This window comes from Gigantopelta aegis, chromosome 11 (assembly GCF_016097555.1).
Source record: "Gigantopelta aegis isolate Gae_Host chromosome 11, Gae_host_genome, whole genome shotgun sequence".
Taxonomy (NCBI): Eukaryota; Metazoa; Mollusca; class Gastropoda; order Neomphalida; family Peltospiridae; genus Gigantopelta; species Gigantopelta aegis.
The window spans coordinates 7,258,047-7,281,667 of NC_054709.1; the positions used below are offsets into that span (position 1 = coordinate 7,258,047).

The 23,621-nt window shown below is 37.3% G+C and overlaps 1 protein-coding gene across 1 annotated transcript in view; it reads right to left on the reverse strand.

The window, feature by feature from the left end:
* The window catches only part of LOC121385521 (macrophage mannose receptor 1-like), a 109,525-nt gene that overhangs the window by 17,043 nt on the left and 68,861 nt on the right, over positions 1-23,621 (reverse strand). The window contains exons 22-36 of the mRNA XM_041516226.1: positions 23,008-23,165; positions 18,994-19,110; positions 15,584-15,699; positions 14,853-14,892; positions 13,406-13,709; positions 12,527-12,732; positions 11,256-11,386; positions 10,361-10,416; positions 9,464-9,631; positions 7,742-7,786; positions 6,166-6,341; positions 5,005-5,069; positions 3,479-3,579; positions 1,816-1,953; positions 891-1,028 (exon numbers count right to left, since the gene is read on the reverse strand). Of these exons, the coding sequence (XP_041372160.1) occupies positions 891-1,028; positions 1,816-1,953; positions 3,479-3,579; positions 5,005-5,069; positions 6,166-6,341; positions 7,742-7,786; positions 9,464-9,631; positions 10,361-10,416; positions 11,256-11,386; positions 12,527-12,732; positions 13,406-13,709; positions 14,853-14,892; positions 15,584-15,699; positions 18,994-19,110; positions 23,008-23,165 (1,959 nt within the window). The remainder of the gene's footprint in view (positions 1-890; positions 1,029-1,815; positions 1,954-3,478; positions 3,580-5,004; positions 5,070-6,165; positions 6,342-7,741; positions 7,787-9,463; positions 9,632-10,360; positions 10,417-11,255; positions 11,387-12,526; positions 12,733-13,405; positions 13,710-14,852; positions 14,893-15,583; positions 15,700-18,993; positions 19,111-23,007; positions 23,166-23,621) is intronic.

The following is a 23,621-nucleotide window of genomic DNA, read 5'->3' on the forward strand; positions in this document are numbered from 1 at the left end:
ATGCACCAGTCGTGGAATACTGGTTGAGATGGGTTAAAATAATTACAGAATGGGTCCTGTTGAGGCGATTCGATCCTACGTCCACAAGCACCTCAGGTCAGAGCTCTAACGACTGGGTTAAGTGATTCCACACCCAGCATTTAAGATATTTAATCTAACCCGTCCTCTAATGTGCATTTTAATTATGTTCGTGCTTATATCCAATTAAGGTTGACACACACTCTCTAGTCACACACCTCATCTATCTGAAATGTCCGATCAAAACAGTTGTGTAATGATTAGTTGTTAGTTAGTGAAAGAGAAGTCGGAGCAGTGGCCTAAAGTTAGGTTCTTACTTCATCATCTACTCGTTCGCGAGTAGCTAGTTTTAATTCTGTCCATTACCTTCGTTCAACGTTAGTATGTTTGCAATGCGTTTGCCAACATTTTTGTTTAACACGAGGTCAGCGACCAAAGTATGAATTTGCCATTACACCTACTCAGTAAATTGTGAAATCTCTTTCTGGATGGAAGACAGTTCTGGGATGTGAACCCAGTACCTACCAGCCTTAAGTCATAAGACATAAACTGTACATCACCAATGTCGTTGGAAGGAAGGAAATGATTTATTTAACGACGCACTCAACACATTTTATTTATGGTGATATAGCGTCTGACATACGGTTAAGGACCACACATATATTGATAAAGGAAGCCCGCTGTCGCCACTTCATTTGGGTACTCTTTTCGGTTAGCAGCAAAGGGTCTTTTATATGCATCATCCCACAGACAGGATAGTGCATACCACAACCTTTGTTACACCAATTGTGGAGCACCGGACTGGAACGAGAAATAGCCCAATGGGCCCACCGACCCAATGTCGTTGGTTACTGTACTGTTATCAGTCTCACCTTGTGCTTCGTAGTTGCTAATTGTTGCAATTTCAGATTTTTTGTTGCCGCCGCTCATTGCCCTGCAGGCATTCCTCGCCGCTTCCCATGATCGACTGGTACTTACGTTTAGTCCGCCAATATAGAAGCACGTGTTTCCTGGAACACAGTAACTGCCCCATTACATATAGCAAATGTATAATAAATTACTAAAACAAATGATGTTTCTGAAAATATATTAATTGCACCATTACACATAATCAAAACAAAATTTCTTACCAAAATGTTTGATTTTTCTTGATATGCATTAATTGTATCATTGCACATGTTAAAGACGAATTCTAAAAATATCAAATTGTAATTCTGAAACTAAACGTTTTTCCCCTCAAGATCCAAAACACATTAATTATACTATTACAAATACCAAATAGTAATTCTAAAACAGAGCATTTGTTTTCTGAAATACATATAAAAAATAATAATTCTAAAATAAAGAATTTGTTCACAAAAATACATTACTTAATTACATTAAACTAAACTTCTTAAAACAAATCGGGTTTTTCCATCTGACATCATTATACATGTCAAATAGGAATTCTTAAATAGCAATACTTAAACTTTCCTAAAATACATTACTAAAATTCCCTCTGAAACAAATAATTTGTTTCCAAAATACATTAACTGTATCATTACAGATGTCAAATAGTACTTCTAAAACAAATAATATGTCAAATGAATACAGTAAAATAGTTATATGATTATAGATAGCAGACACTCAGTTGATTAACCTATTTGGAAAGCAATAATATTCAGTTCTTCTTGAAGTGTTTTTGATTGTTTTTGTGTTTTGCATGTTTGTGCGTGTATGAGTGTGTTTATTTGTATGTGCGTATGTCACTATAAAGAAAGTAATAAATCAGTCCATACTATCAAACACGCCACTCACCTATACTGTGTGTAAACCCGGACGGACAGCCGCCGTGTATCAAGGGGGTGGGTACTGGTATTTTAGGTGTGGATGTCGCATTTAATTTCTTGCAGATGAAACCATTCATGTCCATGCAACTGTCATCATTCCATAGACCTACAAACACATTTTATAATGAAGAAAAAAAATTAAAAGTGTGTATTTGTGTTTTCAGTTCGTTTTTGTGTTTTACATATACATCATATACATATACATATACACATATATATATATAATATATACATGTATATTTTTTTTTTTTTTTTTTTTTTTTTATGGGTGGGGGGGGTGGAGAGTTGTTGGGGTTTTTTGGTTTTGGTTTTCTGGATGGGTTAATTTCCTTGTTTTATTGGTTTTTGTTGTAGTTGTGAATTTCGTTTGTCTTTGTGTTTGTATTCTTTGTAGGTGTCTTTTTTGCGGGGAAGGGTTGTTGTTCTTTGTACAGGTTTCTTTTTGAGGCTTTGTGGTGGTGGTTATCTTTTAAAACAACAACAACAACAAAACAAACAAAAACAATCAAGAAAAATAAAACAAAAAATACCGAGACTTGATGTTGAGTAGTTTTACCTTGCTTCGATTTTTTAAGATGTTAACGCACATTTTATGAAACAACACTCGCGCTACATGTTTAATCAGTTGCTATTAAATTCTAACATCTGTAACACTGCTTTTTAATAGACAATAGAATAGAAAGTTCGAGGACGAAATACAAAAGCATTGCTTACAATAAATATAAAATAATTAATATCGAATCTGTGTCACTGCCCCTTAACAGCAAAAATATAACAAAACAGAAACAAAAGAATACAAACAAAAAAAAACCGCTTTTTATAGACAGAATATAATGCAATAAATAAGGCAGAATATATAAACATAACCGACGACAATACAAAATATAAATAAAAGAAAGTAGTACATCTAAGAAAGAGCATTTAACGACAAAACAACCTAGTGGTGCCAGAATATGGTACTTCCGGTTGTTTGTTTTCGTGTTTTTTGTTTTGTTTTGTCTTGTTGTTGTTGTTGTTGTTTTGTTTGTTTTGTGTGGGGTTTTTTTTTTTTTTTTTTTTGGGGGGGGGGGGGGAGGGTTCGTGAGTTTATTTTTTTTTTCGTGTTTTTTTAGGGGGGGGGGGGGGGGTTTGTTACCGAGGTTGATATATAAATATAAAATCTTCTCGTTGGTGCAACCTATATATTAGCCCGGAATCACTGTTTTCAAATTAAATATGTACAGACTAATCACAAGTAAAGTTGCATGTAGATATGTCATGACAAAAACAGACACACAAATAATTGGGTGTTTGTTTAACGACACCACTAGAGCACATTGATTTATTAATCGGCTATTGAATGTCAAACATTTGGTAATTTGACATATAGTCTTAGAGAGGAAACCCGCTATTTTTTTTTAATTAGTAGCAAGGAATCTTTTATGTGCACAATCCCACACAGGACAGTACATACCACGGCCTTTGATATACTGGATGGAATGATAAATACGTCAAGATCAAGTTTGTTTAATATATGCTATCTATCGTATGCTGATTTTAAATGAGCTGATATTCATTAGATGGCCTTAGGACTTTGGCAAATGTAACGACAATAAAATGTTTGTATAAATAATAGAATCCTGTGATCTCACCGCTAGTACTGTACATGTCCACACACTTCTGTCCGCCAAATGCATCGTTCGGTTCATTTGCATTCCAGGCATAGTAGTTAACTGGATTACCATCGGACCACCTTACATAGGTAAAGAAGTAAAAGAAATTAAAACAGCAATGTTCACAGGTGCAGTATAATATATTCAAAATGTCCATCGATTCAGCATAAAATATTCAAAATGGCCACCGGTTCAACATAATATATTAAAAATGTCCACCGGTTCAACCTAATATATTCAAAATGTCCACCAGTTCAACATAATATATTCAAAATGTCCGTCGATTCAGCATAATACATGTATATTCAAAATGTCCACCGGTTCAGCATAATATATTCAAAATGGCCACCGGTTCAGCATAATATATTCAAAATGGCCACCGGTTCAACATAATATATTCAAAATGGCCACCGGTTCAACATAATATATTCAAAATGTCCACCAATTCAGCATAATATATTAAAATTGTATTTAGCAGAATTATGAGTCTTGTCTCTCGACTTTTAAGGCAACGACACACTACATGATTGCATCGTACGATAATATTCATCGGTTGCTATACAACCGGTTTAGGAGAGGGCCTCGTAAGTTGGATAACTTAGGTCCAATAATTTTTCTATCACATGCCAATAAACTATGTTTTCAATATAAAAAAGGAACTTGTGTCGTGTGGAGCCGCCTTTAAATGAGATTGAATACAAATACAACACTCAATAGAAATATGTTGTAAATTACACAATACTCAAACAATGATCATTTTGTTTTTCAACTTATGTTTGTGCTTATATCCAATTAAGGTTCAGGCACACTGTCCTGAGCACACACCTCAGCTATCTGGGCTGTCCTTTTTATATATATATTCAAAACTGTTACATGCAAAACTAGTTTCAGTAATTTGTATTTGTTCTATCCAATAAAATTACAGTTATATGTACATGTAGTAAAATCAATCAAAACAATTGCAATCGTAATGTGCAAGACATTATATTTCTTATAGTCCATGCAACTAAAATATAATTGTCATATGCAACAAAATTAAAATATAATTATAATTGATATATGCAATATAATTGCAATCGAATTATAATCTGTATGTATGATAACATTACAATTGCTATATCCAAAGAAATTACAATCGTTATACGTATTTAGAAATCATTTCCCATTACGTGGCAGTCTTTGAATCCTAGAGTTTCGGAATGTAACATAATTAAACTAACTTGTCTTGGTGGTGTCGTGGTTAAGCCATCGGACATAAGGCTGGTAGGTACTGGGTTCGCAACCCGGTACCGGCTCCTACCATGGGAGAGTTTTAACGACTCAATGGGTTGGTGTAAAACCACTACATCCTTTTCTCTCTCTCTCTCTCTAACTACTAACAACTAACCCACTGTCCCGACAGACAACCCAGATAGCTGAGGTGTGCCCAGGACAGCGTGCGTGAACCTTAATTAGATATATGCACGAAACATATGTTAATAAATAAATTAATTAAAATATCTCACCGATAGCTGGAAACACCGAGCACGTTAAGTCCAGTCCAGTACTTCAAGGTAGATGACTTGCTTATCTGTGAAAATACACACCACATCTCATATCACATATATGTACAGGGGCGGATCTAGGGGGCAGGGGCCCGCCCCCCCCCCCCGTAGGTTTGCGACAGTTATAATTTTATTATATATTAATTTTCATTTTTTTTTACAATCCTCTCCTAACCTCCCCCAAAGTTCCATTGTCATTCCGCCTCATGTCATTGCCCCCCCCCCCCCCCCCCCCCCGCCCCCCGCCCCTAAATGGATTTTCTGGATATACATTACAATATCAAAATATACTAATATCACATGTACGTATACAATATCAAAATATTAAAATATCACAATAGTTGTAGGTTATACAATATCGCCTCTGTCAGATTGCTTGGAGATTAAAAAAACAAAAACATTAATAGAAAAAAACTGTCTAGATACACTGAACTTTGAAAGTAAATCCCCATTACCGTCTGTTGGTTGGTCACGTGGTTTATACGATGGGTAGTTATCGAATGAATGAATGAATGAATGAATGCAGGAATGAATGAATGAATGCAGGAATGAATGAATGAATGAATGAATGAATGAATGAATGAATGAATGAATGAATGGATGAACGTTTAACGACACCCCAGAACACCCCTATATCGGCTATTGGGTGTCAGACTATGGTAAATGCAAAAATAATGTGGATAGTTATTGCTACCGTTTGCAATACGATATGGAATACAATGTGTGATATCAATTACAAAATGCGGCTAATATAATAATTATATTAATCAATAAATTGACAGTTCGACACGTGGTTAAATCCGCCGACGGTGGAAGCACGTCTCACCTGAAGCTAACTAGCAACATTTTATATAAAATCATACGGCTTATTTCGCTAAAACATATTTTTGTGTCTCATCCTTTTGTGGATCGTTTTTCCCAACACTCTCCCCCAACAAAAAATTGCACTCGCTAAAGCTCGACCACTCCAGTTGATAAATGATTTTGAGACTCATGTCACGAATTGTTCTTCACAAAAGGGAATGCAATTAGAAAATCAATCTATGTATTTCTCTAATGTTCGTATCAAAAAAAACAAAAAACATATACAAAATGACTCGTTTGAGAAACATGTTTTCCTACCATGGCGGTGATGTAGTTGTGTTCGTCCCTGCTGTTGATGCTGAGGAGGTCGCCTCCTGCCGCCATACAGAACCGTCTGGAACTGAACCACGTCTTCTTGACGCCCACGCCGTACGGTTTGCTGACGTAGTAGCAGTAGCCGCCGTGCGACATCCAGCCCTTGTCAGCACACATGACTGGAGTCAAACGCATACAGACATTAACAGGGTGTATACTACCAAATCAAATCCCATAGACGACAATAGTAACATATGTGGCTGAAACTCCTATCTGCAGCGTATCAATCGACATAAACGCCACGGATATATATATACTACCACCCCTCACCCTTAACGTGAATCAGAAAAAATGGGGGTCAAGCTGCTCATTTCTGAGATAACGGGTAGCGTCTATGACTACCCTAGTTCCGCACAAAATTCGAGTAGTTGTTTTATAGGTACCCAAAACATGTTTCAAGCACAAGGCTACTTGACACAGTGGTACTAGATGAAATAAAATTGCATACATTTTTTGCCCAGGTCTTTTGACAACCAACACACTCACATTTATCAACAATCACATGACTTGTGGTGTTCACTTCTCTATCAAAAGTTGGGTGCACCTCGAACTTTGAACCAGTCGGAAGTTATTTGGTTTCGTACTACCAACAGAACCACGCAAGCCCAACAAATCGAGAGCCGATAATAAAAACAGGTTGTTCGAAGTGGTTTTGAGAATAAAACTAGATTTAAGTCTGTCGTTTAAGAATACAACTAGTTTTAAGTCTGTCGTTTAAGAATACAACTAGTTTTAAGTCTGTCGTTTAAGAATATAACCAGTTTTAAGTCTGTTGTTTAAGAATAAAACTAGTTTTAAGTCTGTCGTGTAAGAATACAACCAATTTTAAGTCTGGTTTTTGAGAATACAACTAGTTTTAAGTCTGTTGTTTAAAATACATCTACTTTTAAATCTGTTGTTTTTACAATAAAAATAGTTTAAGGAATACAAAAAGTAATTTGTTGGAGTTATTAGTTTAAGGAATACACACATTTACTTGTTGGAGTTATTAGTTTAAGGAATACACACACTTACTTGTTGGAGGTATTAGTTTAAGGAATACACACTTGTTGGAGTTGTTAGTTTAAGGAATACACACACTTACTTGTTGGATGTATTAGTTTAAGGAATGCACACACTTGTGAGTTATTAGTTTAAGGAATACACACTTTCTTGGAGTTATTCGTTTAAGGAATACACACACTTACTTGTTGGAATTGTTATTTTAAGGAATACGCACACTTGTTGGAGTTGTTAGTTAAAGGAATACACAAAGTGACTTCTTGGAGTTGTTAGTTTAAGGAATACACACATTTACTTGTTGGAGTTATTAGTTTAAGGAATACACAAAGTCACTTGTTGGAGTTATTAGTTTAAGGAATACACGAAGTCACTTGTTGGAGTTGTTAGTTTAAGGAATACACAGTCACTTGTTGGAGTTGTTAGTTTAAGGAATACACAAAGTCACTTGTTGGAGATGTTAGTTAAAGGAATACACACACTTGTTGGAGTTGGTAGTTTAAGGAATACACACACTTACTTGTGGGAGTCGTCGGTTTCAGCGTGGTTGTCGGAATCGTCATTCCTGTGAACACAAATACCATCTTGAAACATTTGAAGCAAATAAGACAGAAATAAAGGAATGATCGCTACACCCTTCCAGCTAGTTTTTAACTGTAAATTCATTATCGTAATCCATAATACGATTTTTAGATTGAACTTTTGTTTTGTTTTGTTTAACGACACCACTAGAGCACATTGATTTATTAATCATCGGCTATTGGGTGTCAAACATATGATAATTTTGACACAGTCATAGAGAGGAAACCCGCTTAATGTTTCCATTAGTACCAAGGGATCGTTTATATGCACCATCCCACAGACAGGATAGCACATAACATGACCTTTGATATACCAGTCGTGGTGCACCGAGAAATAGCCCACCGACGGGGATCGATCCTTGACCGACCGCGCATCAGGCGTGCGCTTGACCACTGGCCTACGTCCCGCCCCCTTTTCATTGATGTTTCGGTTATACCAATATATTTCCGAAGTGTGAACTAACACCACTGCTTGGCTGCTATTTGTCTTTGTGCCACAATAGATAGGACGCATTTCGCGGATTAAAATATTTGATTAAAAAAACCTTAAATATTTCTTACTAATATTGAAAGGGATGTTGTTGGCACCTGTATGTTAACAAGTCTAGATAGATCGATGGATTAAAAAAGAGAATTGAAATGGGGATGGGGGTCAGGCGCGTGCGCAGGCGTGGGGGGGGGTCGAACACCCCCCCCCCCCTGCTCAAGGCGAAAAATATTTTCATATCCCGATTTTTTACATTCCTGTGAAAGCATTTCGGCTAGCCAGCAGAAAACACCTCAGAATAGCCCTAGAAGGGGTCAATTTTTCAAAATTTTCGGGGGCAGGGCCCCCCAGACCCACCGCCACGGGCTTTGCCTCGACCCCCCCCCCCTGCAAAATTTCCTGCGCACGCCCCTGGGGGTGCAGGCAGAATGTTTGGTAATAAATCTTCTCAAAGGGACTATCCAGAGTTTGTTGTTATCGTTAAAAATTAATGTTGCAGACGAACAGATCTTTATTATATAACATTTAGTGCAATATCTTAAAATATCAGTAAAGTAAAAGCGTTATCAGTCACCCAGTGACGATAACACATTTTAGAGTGAACATTTCACTATTTTACTCACTCATATCGTCACTGTAGAAAGTGTTTTCTAACTATTTTGCTGCTGGCATTTTAAAAATAAAGGTAAATTGCCAAAAGTTATATAATAAATAGAAACTTTTATGGTTTTTTTTTGTGTTAAATATGATTTATATCTCATCTCGTGAACTTTGTAATCATATCACACTCTTCGTGCAAGCGCGACTTGTGAGATATGATTCTAAACTTCACTCGGTGAGATATAAATCATATTTAACAAAAAACATAAAATACCCTCTATATATTTCAGGGAATTCTTATTATCAGCGATTATGTATAATCCCTGAAAACAATGTTTGGATATAAAAGGAAATTTATACAAACATTAGTATGACCAAACCGAATTCTGAATATAGAGACGATGATATTCTATCTAAAATAAATGTATATAATATATAACTTTAGTTATTAAAGACTCTGTTGATTAAAAAGCATCATGGCAGTCCCATTAATAAAACGAAAAGCCATACCTCTGCGGATCTGACATATAAATGTATTTAATATATAGCTTTAGTTATTAACGAAAAGCCATACCTCTGCGGATCTGACATATAAAGCTTCTAGCTATAAAGCAGTTATTGTCGTTCCAACTCTTCGTGAATTTGTTTACTTCCACGCAGTCTTCGTTGTCATGGCTATTATTCGGCTCTCCGGGGTACCATTTGGCGTACACGAACGCCGAACCGTCCGACCATTTGTAACCTGCGAGAGGAAAGTAAGGTGATATTTATCTAACGATACCCTAGCATATTCAAAAGTACGGCTATTTGGTATCGAACGTTCCGTCTCTAATATGTGAAAGACTCCGTAGAAGCGGATGGGGGGGGGGGGGGGGGGGGGGGAGCAGGGGCACGGGCCCCCCTAAATTTTGCGACAGTTATAATTTTATTTTATTATATATTAATTTTGATGGGTTTTTTACGATCCCCCTCCAAACCTCCCCTAAAGTTCCTTTGGCATTCCGCCTCATGTCATTGACTCCCCACCACCGCTAAATGGATTTTCTGGATCCGCCACTGAGTATCTTATCGACTGTATCTCGGAATCCAGTCGGTGGACACGATGAGGTATTTCCCTTCTCATTTAAAAGACCTCTTGCTACTGACAAACAAAAAATAATAATAATAATAATAATAATAAATAGCAGCGCCATGGAGTGGCGGTGGATTTCCGCAATAATTAGCCTTGAGCCACGAAGCGATCTTAGCCTTAAGATCAACTTAAGTGCATATGGTAGCTATGCGCCTAAGGTCATCTTAGGGCCAAGATCGCTTCATGGAACGGGGCCCTGATCTCTGTTAGCTACTGTTAACAGCAACACATACGTAACAAAATGTCAATACTGCAGGCAAGTGAAAGCCCCCACCCCCCCCCCCCACCCCACCCATAACAACAACAAAAAACGTGTATTAGTTGTAAATAAATACATACTTGTCTCCGAATCTAGATCATTGAGTCCAATCCAAAAGTTGCCTCTATAAGAATACCTATAAAGAAAGATGGAGAATGTTTGGCAATATTATACTGTACATGCTGAACGATATCTGAAAGGGGACACTGTCTCTATTAGAGGGGACACAGTGTCTAGTCGCGGGACACAGACCATATTTTTATCATTATCTATGTAAGAGTAGGAAACAAAACCTAACGTGTGTTTTCAAGTGGCGGATGATCAATGTAGATAATGTTATTCTAAACAATAAACTGTTTTCAGTATGTAAAATCTTCATTCTTAAAAAAGAATCTCGTCGTGTATACTGATATCACAGATTAAAACTTAAGACGGTGTTTAGAATCACAGAGTCACCTTAAGACGGTGTTTAGAATCACAGTCACCTTAAGACGGTGTTTAGAATCACAGAGTCACCTTAAGACGGTGTTCAGAGTCACAGACTCACCTTAAGACTGTGTTCAGAGTCACAGACTCACCTTAAGACGGTGTTCCGAGTCACAGACTCACCTTAAGACGGTGTTCCGAATCACAGACTCACTTTAAGACGGTGTTCCGAATCACAGTCACCTTAAGACAATGTTCAGTCACAGACTCACCTTAAGACTGTGTTCAGAGTCACAGACTCACTTTTAGACGGTGTTCCGAATCACAGACTCACTTTAAGACGGTGTTCCGAATCACAGTCACCCTAAGACAGTGTTCAGAGTCACAGACTCACGTTAAGACTGTGTTCAGAGTCACAGACTCACCTTAAGACTGTGTTCAGAGTCACAGACTCACCTTAAGACGGTGTTCATAGTCACAGACTCACCTTAAGACAGTGTTCAGAGTCACAGACTAACATTAAGACTGTGTTCAGAGTCACAGACTCACCTTAAGACGGTGTTCAGAATAAACGCGTTGGTCGTCTCGTCGTGTATGCTGGCCAGGTCACCGCCCAGTCCTCTGCAGTAGTCCCGGGCATCAACCCACGACTTTGATGTACCGCTAGTTTGCTGATCTCCCTTCGTGAATGAATCATTGAATGAAAGAATGAATGAATGAATGAATGAATGAATGATGAATGGATGAAGTAATGTATGAAAGGAAAAGTGGATGGATTAATGAATGAATGAATAAATGGATAAATGATGAATGAATGAATTAATTAATTAATGACGAATGAATGAATGTATGAAAGAATGGATTGATGGATGGATGGATTAAGGAATGACATATGAAATAATGAATGAAAGAATGGATGAACGGATAAATGGATAAATGAATGAATGAATAAATGTATTTATGTATGATGAATGAATTATGATGACCACAAACACATTGAATATACAAAGGCTTATATTCTACATGTGTACACAAGAACTTGTATTTAATATGTAATTGCAGTTGTTAAATAGAGAATACTACATGAGTGGCCGTTACATACTATTAATTTTATCTTACAACGAGTTGTTTTAAAATACATCTATCGAGCGAAAGCGAGTTGAATGTTTTTGTAAAGAACGAGCTTTAAGATAAATGGTATTTAACTGACACGAATGTAGTGTTCTATTTATTTACATATCCTAAAAAAAACACCTAGCTTTTAAAAAGGCTTTATTAGTCGAAAATGTTTTTAAATCGTAGTGAACACAGGTCAATCTATTCAACATACTGAAAGAAGTCAAAACCATAAACATTCCTTCATAAATATATACCGGCCTCGGTGGCGTCGTGGTTAGGCAATCGGTCAACAGGCTGGTAGGTACTGGGTTCGGATCCCAGTCGAGGCATGGACTTTTTTTTATCCAGATACCGACTCCAAACCCTGAGTGAGTGCTCCGCAAGGCTCAATGTGTAGGTGTAAACCACTTGCACCGACCAGTGATCCATAACTGGTTCAACAAAGGCCATGGTTTGTGCTATCCTGCCTGTGGGAAGCGCAAATAAAAGATCCCTTGCTGCTAATCGGAAGAGTAGCCCATGAAGTGGCGACAGCGGGTTTCCTCTCAAAATCTGTGTGGTCTTTAACCATATGTTTGACGCCATATAACCGTAAATAAAATGTGTTGAGTGCGTCGTTAAATAAAACATTCCTTTCTTTCTTTTTTCATTGGTATACTACGTTCAAGTTGCAATAGTAACTGATAATATAACTCACTTACCCTATAACAGTAATCATTGTGGGCGTGCCAAAACTTAGGGCAGCTGACATAGGCCGTGGTGGGTGGGGTGGTGGTGGGGGTGGGAGTGGTGAACCCCTCTCTTAATGTCTCACAGATATACGGCTTCTTTACACTACAGTCAACATTCTGCCACAGTCCCACCGGTCGTAGAGTTGTCATGGCAACACAGGTGTTTCGTTCGCTTCCTGATAAAGACGAGTAAAAGACCAGCGATTTCCTTAAAATATTTTCTACATCAATACAACATTTTAGAAATGAAGAACTAATTCAAAGATATAGTTAATAACTATGAGCGCATCTTACATTGACAGTGGTATGTAATGGATGAATGAATGAATGAATGAATGAATGATTGAATGAATGATTAAATGAATGTATTAATTAATGCATGTATGTATATATGTATGTATGTACGTATGAATGTATGTACGTATGAATGAATGAACAAACAAACGAATGAATGAATTAATGCATGCATGTATGCATGGCCGAATGCAGAGATGGGTGGATGAATTGACAGATGGATGGGTGGATGAACGAATGAGTGTGAGAGTGGACAGATGGGTGGATGAAATAATGGATTGATTGATTGATCGAATGATTGCTTGATTGATTGATTGATCGATTGATCAATCGAATTATTGATGTGATGAATCGTGACTAAACTAATGGAAGAAGGAAGGAAAAAAACAAAGGTTTGAACGGATGAAAGAATTGTTGGTTCATTCATTGAATTCATGAATCTTGAATAAGTTAATGAATGGAGGATCGAAGGAACGAAAGCAATGGAATCAGTGAACAACGTAAGACAATAATGCAATGAAGTAACACAAAGTTCGCTGTTGTTGTCCACCTCACCGTTGTGCGCCCTGCCCCACGGCGTGTAGGTGACGCTCACGTTGCTCGCCCAGTAGTAGTGTCCGGGCGTGGCGCTGTCGGACAGTCCGATCCAGTAGACGTCGTCACGGTTCACCAGCTCCGCCGCCACAAACGCCTGGATATACCTGAGTAGAAACCCGACCATATATTCAACAACATTAATTTGTTTCTTGTTTGTTTCGGGGGATTTTTTTTTTTTTTTTTTGTGATTTCTTTTAGTTTGTTTTTTCTCTCTTTCTTTCTTTCTTTCTTTCTTTCTTTCTGTATTTATTGCGGCATATATCTATTAGCAATTCATTAAGTGTGTTGAGTATATGACAATACGACATTTCAGTGACATTACTTACACACATTGCATACTCATTCGGCCACCACGTTATATAAAAATACATTCAGAGGGGAGAACGCTCGCAGTCATTAGGTAGACTGATTTTACACCAATGTGATAGGATAAAATAAAATAGTAACAGCGCCTCCCACAGGTGTGTGTGTGTGTGTGTGTAGCTCTTTCTCTTTCTCTGTCTGTCTCTCTCTCTCTCTCTCTCTCTTCTCTCTCTCTCTCTCTCTCTCTCTCTCTCTCTCTCTCTCTCTCTCTCTCTCTCTCCCCCTCTGTGTGTAGCTCTCTCTCTCTCTCTCTCTCTCTCTCTCTCTCTCTCTCTCTCTCTCTCTCTCTCTCTGTGTGTGTGTAGCTCTCTCTCTCTCTCTCTCTCTCTCTCTCTCTCTCTCTCTCTCTCTCTCTCTCTCTCTCTCTCTCTCTCTCTGTGCGTGTGTGTGTGTGTGTATGTGTGTGTGTAGCTCTCTCTCTCTCTCTCTCTCTCTCTCTCTCTCTCTCTCTCTCTCTCTCTCTCTCTCTGTGCGCGCGTGTGTGTATGTGTGTGTCTGTGTGTGCGTGTGTGTGTGTGTATGTGTGTGTGTATGTATTTGTGTGTGTGTGTGTGCGCGTGCGCGTGTGTGTATGTGTGTGCGTGTGTGTGTGTCTGTGTGCGTGTGTGTGTATGTATGTGTGTGTGCGTGTGTGTCTGTGTATGTGTGTGTCTGTGTGTGTGTGTGTGTGTGCGTGTGTGTATATGTGTGTGTGTGTCTGTGTGTGTGCGTGTGTGTGTGTGCGTGTGTGTGTATGTGTGTGCGTGTGTGTGTCTCTGTGTGTGTGTGTGTGTGTGTGTAGCTCTCTATCTCTATGTGTGTGTGTGTGTGCGTGTTTGTTTGTAGCTATGTGTCTGTGTGTGTGCGTGTGTGTGTGTGTGTATCTGTTTGTTTGGTGCCTGGTGTGTGTGTTTTTCTGTGTGTGCTGTGTGTGTTTATTTGTGTTTACATGTGCGTGGCTGCCTGTCTGTCTGCATGTGTGTTTATGTGTGTTTATGTATGTTTATGTGTGTTTGTGCATTCGTCTGTGTCTGCACTAAAGCATGCATATCCAAAGTAATACAGTTATGTAAAATATATTATCATTGAGGCACTTTGTTGAACTACATTACACAATGTATTTGATATCTGTATAACTAAATTAAACTATAAGACAGATATATAGTTGCTCTCATACAGCAGCAACAACGACGACAACAACATTAATAATAATAATAATAATGATAATGATAATAATAATGATAATGATATGATAATAATAATAATAATAATAATAATATAATAATAATATAGTCCGTTTATAGAACATTACGTCTAATACGAACATAATATATAAACACGATCGCATGTTACATAGGAAGATGTTTCAAAAAAAAAATGTCTTCCTAAAATGTGTTTTGTTTAATGCCACCTCTAGAACACATTTATGTATTGATCATCGGCTATTAGATGTAAAACGTTTCGTAATTCTGACATAGTTTTAGAAAGGAAACCCAATATATATTTCCATTAGTAGCAACGGATCTTTTATATGCACCATCCTCCATACAGGATAACTCATACCACGGTCTTTGATATAGCAGTCGTGGTGCACTGGCTGGAACGAGAAATAGCCCAATGGGTCCACCGACGAGGATCGATCCTAGACCGACGCGCATCTGGTAAACGCTTTACCACTGATCAGCGTCCTGCTCTTAACTCTAAATATGCATGATGCAGCATCATGTTCATTTGACACCATTACGTTTGTTGGCAGAACAATAGCATTTTAAAAAATAAATAAATATTTCGTACCTGTCAGTAACTGTCGCAAGGTGACCTTGTTTACTTTTGCACACGTTTTCTGCGGCGCTCCAGGACAACGGGGAGGTATGGAAAGTATAACACTGAGCCTCGTAGCCAAACGAACCCTGGAATTTAAATTGTATTTTGTTTAACGACACCACAAGAGCATATTGATTACGTTATCATCTGCTAAGGGCGGGATTTAGCTCAGTCAGTTGAGTTCTCGCTCGAGGTGCTTGCGTCGCAGGATCGAACCACCTCGGTGGAACCAGTGCACCACAGCTGGATAAAGGCCTTAGTATGTGCTATCCTGTCTGTGGGAAAGTGTATATAAAGGATCCCTTGCTGCATTAGGAAATATGTAGAGGGTTTCCTCTGATGACTACGAGTCAGAATTACCAAACGTTTGACATCCAATAGCCGATGATTAATTAATCAATGTGCTCTATTTGTGTCGTTAAAGAAACAATCATGTTTTATCATCTGATATTGTAATGTATGTTAAAGGGACATTCCTGAGTTTGCTGCATTGTAAGATGTTTCCGATTAGTAAAATATTTCTACGATTAAACTTACATATTAAATATAGTTTCGTGTTTAGAATATCAGTGTCTGTATATTCGATGTGTTTCTGGTCGTCTTAATATTTGTAAGAAGCCCAAACTGGATTTTCATTAGAAGAAGTTTGCTGGTGTGGCGGTCTATTTTTGGATAAAAAAATCATTTATGACGCGCATCCGTCTAAATATAGACTAGTTATCTGACTGTCTGTGACCGAGCCGGACTAGACCATTACAGTGAAGGGGTGTAATCATACAATATTTACCTGTGCACTACAGGACAATACTGCTGCTCGTTGACACTCGTAGTTGATTGTTTGTGTAACAGGGACATTTTAATCTGTACATAATGTTTTATTTTGTTTATTTCAGTTTACAATTAGTTTGTTCTTTCTTTCAGACTGACATGCAAACTGAAATAATTATAGTTCACCTGACTCTTGCACGCACTTCACTATCGGCAATCACCCCCTACGTTTTCAGCAATAACTTTACTGCTAAAAAAAAAAATTCGCTCCTATTTTTTAAATTTTTTAAATAATTTAATTTAAATTAAAATAAACAATAGTTCTTTTTTTAAATTTCCAAAACTGTTTTCCTTTTTTGACTATATGTCGTCCCAAACTAAAATAATCAAGAAAAAAAAAAAAAAACGGATTTGTTTTTAACGAAATTTATAGTATAATAGTATATCTTTATTCCTTTGCAATAAATAAAGAATTCATACAACGTATTAAAATTTGTCAATTTAGGATGGTTGAGTTTCATGAATTTCACACAAAATGTCAAATATCGCGTTTTCGTCAAAATCTTTAAAACACAACCACTTTAAATCGTAAGATACGTCTACAACATAGTAATTTTAACTGAAGTTTGTGGTTGCAATGGTTATGAAAATGACCGTGGAAAATTGCTCAAAAATCGAAATTGTGTAAAAAAAAATAAAAAATCTTTCGCTATTTTTTTAATTTTTGAAATAATTTTATTTAAATTCACAGAAAAAAAATATTGTTTTTGTTATTTCCAAAACGTCGATCTAAACTAAAATAACCTTCGTGTCGTTTATAAGACAAAAATTACAAATATTACACATTTAGCATAATCTACAGTCAATCCCAAAGTCATAAGAGTCCATAAAATCGAGAAACTGATACATTTGTTTACAAACTTTGACGTTTTCACTAAGGTCGCAACAGCAGTCATATGGAGTGCGCATGCGCTGAGAGTAAGAAAGTTCGTAAACTTCACTTTTTTCAATTAAAAAATGACACATTATAATCTGCACCAATCAAAAAAATATTTACACTGATAGCTCGGCAAGTATCTCAGGCATTAATTGGCTAGCGAACTGGGATGAAACCGCCTCCTGTCAAAATGCTTGACACGGGGAATCCCTTCGAATCCTCAAGCTTTTCCATTAGGAATGAAATTTAAACGATTTAAAAACATGAAAAATGACGGTGGAAAAATCAATCAGAAAAATATAACAAAACTATTTTCGGGTAGAAAAATGGTTAAAGTTCCATATTCTAAGCGAACTGGCTCGCGATCGCCGTTTTATTAAAATAAAAATGCTGTTGACAGTGAAAAAGCCAGTGTTAAAAGGTTACTTAACCACTGAATTTAATTAGGTCAGCGCTCAGTGAGCAAACTTCTTCTAATGGTCTTCAAATAATTTCGTAGGTACGAAAAATATATTTTAGGAAATAAAATGAAATTTAACCTAGTACAAATATCGGAACGGCCAGAAACACGTTTAATATACAGCCACTAATATTTTATGCAGAACAATATATTTGATATGTAATTACAATCGTTAAAAACTCTCTGTTAGTCGATAACATCTTAAAAATTGCAGCAAACTCAGGACTATTCCTTTAAACATTTGATATTGTACATGTTCGGCACAGGCTTCAGTGGAATTCCTACATCACACTGGTTAACTGGTGGTCGGCTATTTGGAAAGAAAGAAAGAAATGTTTTATTTAACGACGCACTCAACACATTTTATTTAAGGTTATAAGGCGTCAGACATATGGTTAAGGACCACACAGATACTGAGAGAAGAAACGCCACTTCATGGGCTACTCTTTTCGATTAGTAGCAAGATATCTTTTATATGCACCATCCCACAGACAGAGTAGTACATACCATGCCCTTTGATATACCAGTCGAGGTTCACTGGTTGGAACGAGAAATAGCCCAATGGGCCCACCGACGGGGATCGAACACAGACCGACCGCGCAGTGAGCGAGAGCTTTACTACTGGGCTACGTCCTGCACCCGTACTGTAGCAAGGGATATTTTATATGCACTGTCTTATAGAAACGACAGTACGCACCACAGCTTTTCATACAGCAATGAGTTTGAGAACGAAGTCCGATCCTACGACGCGAACAATTCCAGCAAGCGCATATCAACTGATCTAGATTCCGCCCGCGAATATAATAAGTTTTGGTGGAATATATCTAGGCAATATGAAGTATTTACATCAAGTTGTTTATTGAAGTGTCAGATGATATCATTTACACGTACAGATATATAAAAAAGATATCATCCAGCCCTAACAGGTTTAAAAGTATGTTGTAACATTTGAAAAACAAACCGGTAGTTATTTATCCTTAACAAAAATCCACAACCAAATTATGTACATATATCTTTAAAAACGTGTTTTATATATGTATACACACACACACACACACACATACACACACAAATACACACACATACACACACACACACACACACACACAAATACACACACACACACACACACACATATATATATATATATATATATATATATATATATATATATATATATATATATTAATATGGAGAAATATTCTAAAATATTACCTTTGGGCATCCAACAGAATATGCCGGCTGTACAGTTGTTGATAATATTTGCTTGTGACGTCTACATACGTAACCTTGGGCGTTGTAATCACAAACATGATCATTCCATTGACCCGACTGCAAATACAGTTCAGTAGCATACACATATTAATCATATACAGTCAATGGAGATTACAATCACTACACGTGGAATACTTGGATCTTGATACACCAATATGATATGCAGTACAAGTGTAATTCATAGATATGATCAGTTAAGCGGCATAATATACAGGGCCCACGACGTGTATTCTAATGGCATTGGACACTAGTGGTACTAGTATTTAAAAATGAGGGGGGGGGGGGGGGGGGCACTGTCAGTTCAATGACCCGGAGAGGAACATTAAAAGGCCCAACGGGCTCGTACCTGTTAAAGGGGGTTCGGGATATGTTCCCGTGAGAAAATGTTAAATTTCCGGTGTAATGTGTGAAAGTCATATTTTCGCTGATTGATTCTCTGTTCGTGAAAGTGTTTTTTACACATCACTCAATAATTTAAATTTCCGTTACATTCAGTACAACATAACGTCATCACATTGGTCCAGACGTAACAACAAAAATTACGTCGTCAGGGAACGTCATATCTGATGACATCATTTTATATGGGCAAGTTGTCTTATTTAGCACTGTTGTTTATGGACCAAAAAAATCAAAATAAAGTTTGAAGTTTTGGTGTCATTATTAGGAAGTATTATTCAAATTTTATTATAAGTATTGTCTGTTATTTCTTTTACGTTCATCTGGGTATGAAAAAATAATCCGCAAAGTTATGTGAGAACGGCTTCGCCGATTCACACAGTTTGTGGATGATTTTTGTTTTGTTCATACCCCGATGAACGTAAAACAAACAACAGACACTCCTTAAAGGGACATTCCTGAGTATTCTGCAATTTTAAAGACGTTATCGACTAACAGAGACTTTTTAACCAATGTAATTACATTTCAAATATATTGTTCTGCATAAAATAATATTAGTGGCTGTATATTAAACGTGTTTCTGATCGTTCTAATATCTGTACTAATTTAAATTTTATTTTATTTCCTAAAACATTTTTTTTTCGTACGTATGAATTATATGAAGACAAAATCCAGTTTGGGCTTCTTACAAATATTAAGACGATCAGAAACACATTGATACTCTAAACTCTATTGATACTCTATCAGACACTGATATTCTAAAAAAGAAAATATATTTAACATGGAAGTTTAATCGTAGAAACATTTTATTAGTCGAAAACATCTTACAGTGAAGCAAACTCGGGAATGTCCCTTTAATTAACATCAAAATCGTATTCGAAAAACAAATATAAACATGGAACTAGCCTCTGTATTTGACATGCAATTATCATAACACGTGGGATGTGCGAAACAATATACGACATTTAAACTATATAACATGTGGAGAGTACGACGATTTGGATAGCACACGGCGTAGTATGTCGAATGCGCGGAGTTATATGAAATACAAATAAATTCTAGTATATGTAGAATATATGACATATAACACGGCATATGTGGAATGTGTTATATGATATACACTAGAGTGCACAACATCCAAACAATATAACTCCTAGAGTGTATGGAAATTTACGATCTACAGTGTCATATGTAGAATGCATGAAGTCATCTGATATACAAATAGATGACCTAAAATATGTGGAATATATGAAGAGGTAAACGACATACGACAGGACATATATGTAGTGAGTTAAACGACATATGACAGGACATATGTAGTGTGTTAAACGACATACAAAAGGACATATGTAGTGAGTTAAACCACACATGAGCGGACATATCAGTAGTGAGTTAAACCACATACAAAAGGACATATGTAGTGAGTTAAACCACATACGACAGCACATATATAGTAAGTTAAACGACATAAAAAAGACGTGTAGTGAGCTAAACAACATACAAAAGAACATATGTGTAGTGAGTTAAACGGCATACGACAGGACATATGTGTAGTACGTCAAACGATATACGACATGACATATGTGTAGCAAGTCAAACGACATATGACAGGACATGTGTATAGCCAGTTAAACGACATACGACAGGACATATGTGTACTGCGTTAAACAACATACGACAGAACATATGTGTACTGCGTTAAACAACATATGACAGGACATATGTGTACTGCGTTAAACAATATACGACAGGACATATGTGTACTGCGTTAAACGACATACGACAGGACATATGTGTACTGCGTTAAACGACATACGACAGGACATATATGCAGTGCGTTAAACAACATATGACAGGACATATGTGTAGTGACTTAAACGACATACGACAGGACATACGTGTAGTGCGTTAAACGACATACGACAGGACATATGTGTAGTGCGTAAAACGACATACGACAGGACATTGTGTAGTGCGTTAAACGACATACGACAGGACATATATGTAGTGAGTTAAACTACATACGACAGGACATATGTGTACTGCGTTAAACGACATACGACAGGACATAATGTGTAGTGCGTTAAACGACATACAACAGGACATATGTGTAGTGCGTTAAACGACATACAACAGGACATACGTGTAGTTAAACGACATACGACAGGACATATGTGTAGTGCGTTAAACGACATACAACAGGACTTACGTGTAGTTAAACGACATACAACAGGACATACGTGTAGTTAAACGACATACAACAGGACAAATGTGTAGTGTGTCAAACGACATACGACAGGACATATGTATAGTGAGCAAAACGACATACAACAGGGCATATGTGTAGTGAGTCAAACGACATACAACAGGACATATGTGTAGTGAGTCAAACGACATACGACAGGACATACGTGTAGTTAAACGACATACAACAGGACATATGTGTAGTTAAACGACATACAACAGGACATATGTGTAGTTAAACGACATACAACAGGACATACGTGTAGTTAAACGACATACAACAGGACAAATGTGTAGTGAGTCAAACGACATACGACAGGACATAAGTGTAGTGCGTTAAACGACATACAACAGGGCATACGTGTACTGAGTTAAACAACATACGACAGGACATATGTGTACTGCGTTAAACAACATACGACAGGACATATGTGTAGTGCGTTAAACGACATACAACAGGACATATATGTAGTGAGTCAAAAGACATACGACAGGACATACGTGTAGTTAAACGACATACAACAGGACATGCGTGTAGTTAAACGGCATACAACAGGACATATGTGTAGTGAGTCAAACAACATACGGAAGGACATATGTGTAGTGAGTCAAACGACATACGACAGGACATATGTGTAGTGCGTTAAACGACATACAACAGGACATATGTGTAGTGCGTTAAACGACATACGACAGGACATAATTATGTGTAGTGAGTTAAACGACATACGACAGGACATATGTGTAGTGAGTTAAACAACATACGACAGGACATATCTGTACTGCGTTAAACGACATACGACAGGACATATGTGTACTGCGTTAAACGACATACGACAGGACATATGTGTAGTGCGTTAAACGACATACAGCAGGACATATGTGTAGTGCGTTAAACGACATACAACAGGATATATGTGTAGTGCGTTAAACGACATACAAAAGGACATACGTGTAGTTAAACGACATACGACAGGACATATGTGTAGTGCGTTAAACGACATACAACAGGACATATGTGTAGTGAGTCAAACGACATACAACAGGACATATGTCTAGTGAGTCAAACGACATACGACAGGATATACGTGTAGTTAAACGACATACAACAGGACATATGTGTAGTTAAACGACATACAACAGGACATACGTGTAGTTAAACGACATACAACAGGACATATATTATGTGTAGTGAGTCAAACGACATACGACAGGACATATGTGTAGTGAGTCAAACGACATACGACAGGACATATGTGTAGTGCGTTAAACGACATACGACAGGACATATGTGTAGTGCGTTAAACGACATACCGCCGAGAACATGAGAACACAATCTTCGTGTAGTCCGCCGTAGTTGTTGGGTTCCGAGACAGCCCAGTTCGTATAGACGACTTTACTTCCGTCCGTCCATTTGAAGTTCATCTGCATCTGTCTGTCGTTGAGTCCCAGCCACATCGCATCGTTACTGCCTGTATAACAGACACAGTACACAATTAACTGATGTATTGTCATCACAAATCTTACTGCCGGATATTTTACTGCCATCTAATCAAACATGTCCGTTGTCAACAAAGTGGTTTACTGTGACCAAACTGGTTCACTGTGATCCAACGGTTTTGTTGTCATCAAACTGGTTCACTATCATCAAACTGCTTTATTATCATCAAAGTATTTTACTGCCAGATGTTTTGTCGTGTTCTAACTGTCTCACTTTGATCAGTTTCCATGTAATCAAACTGGTTTACTGTTATCAAAATGGTCCAGTTGTTTTACTGTGATACATTTTCGTGTAATCAAACTGATTTACTCTCATCACAATGGTCCAGTTGTTTTACTGTGATCTGTGCTCGTGTAATCAAACTGATTTACTCTCATCACAATGGTCCAGTTGTTTTACTGTGATCTGTGCTCGTGTAATCAAACTG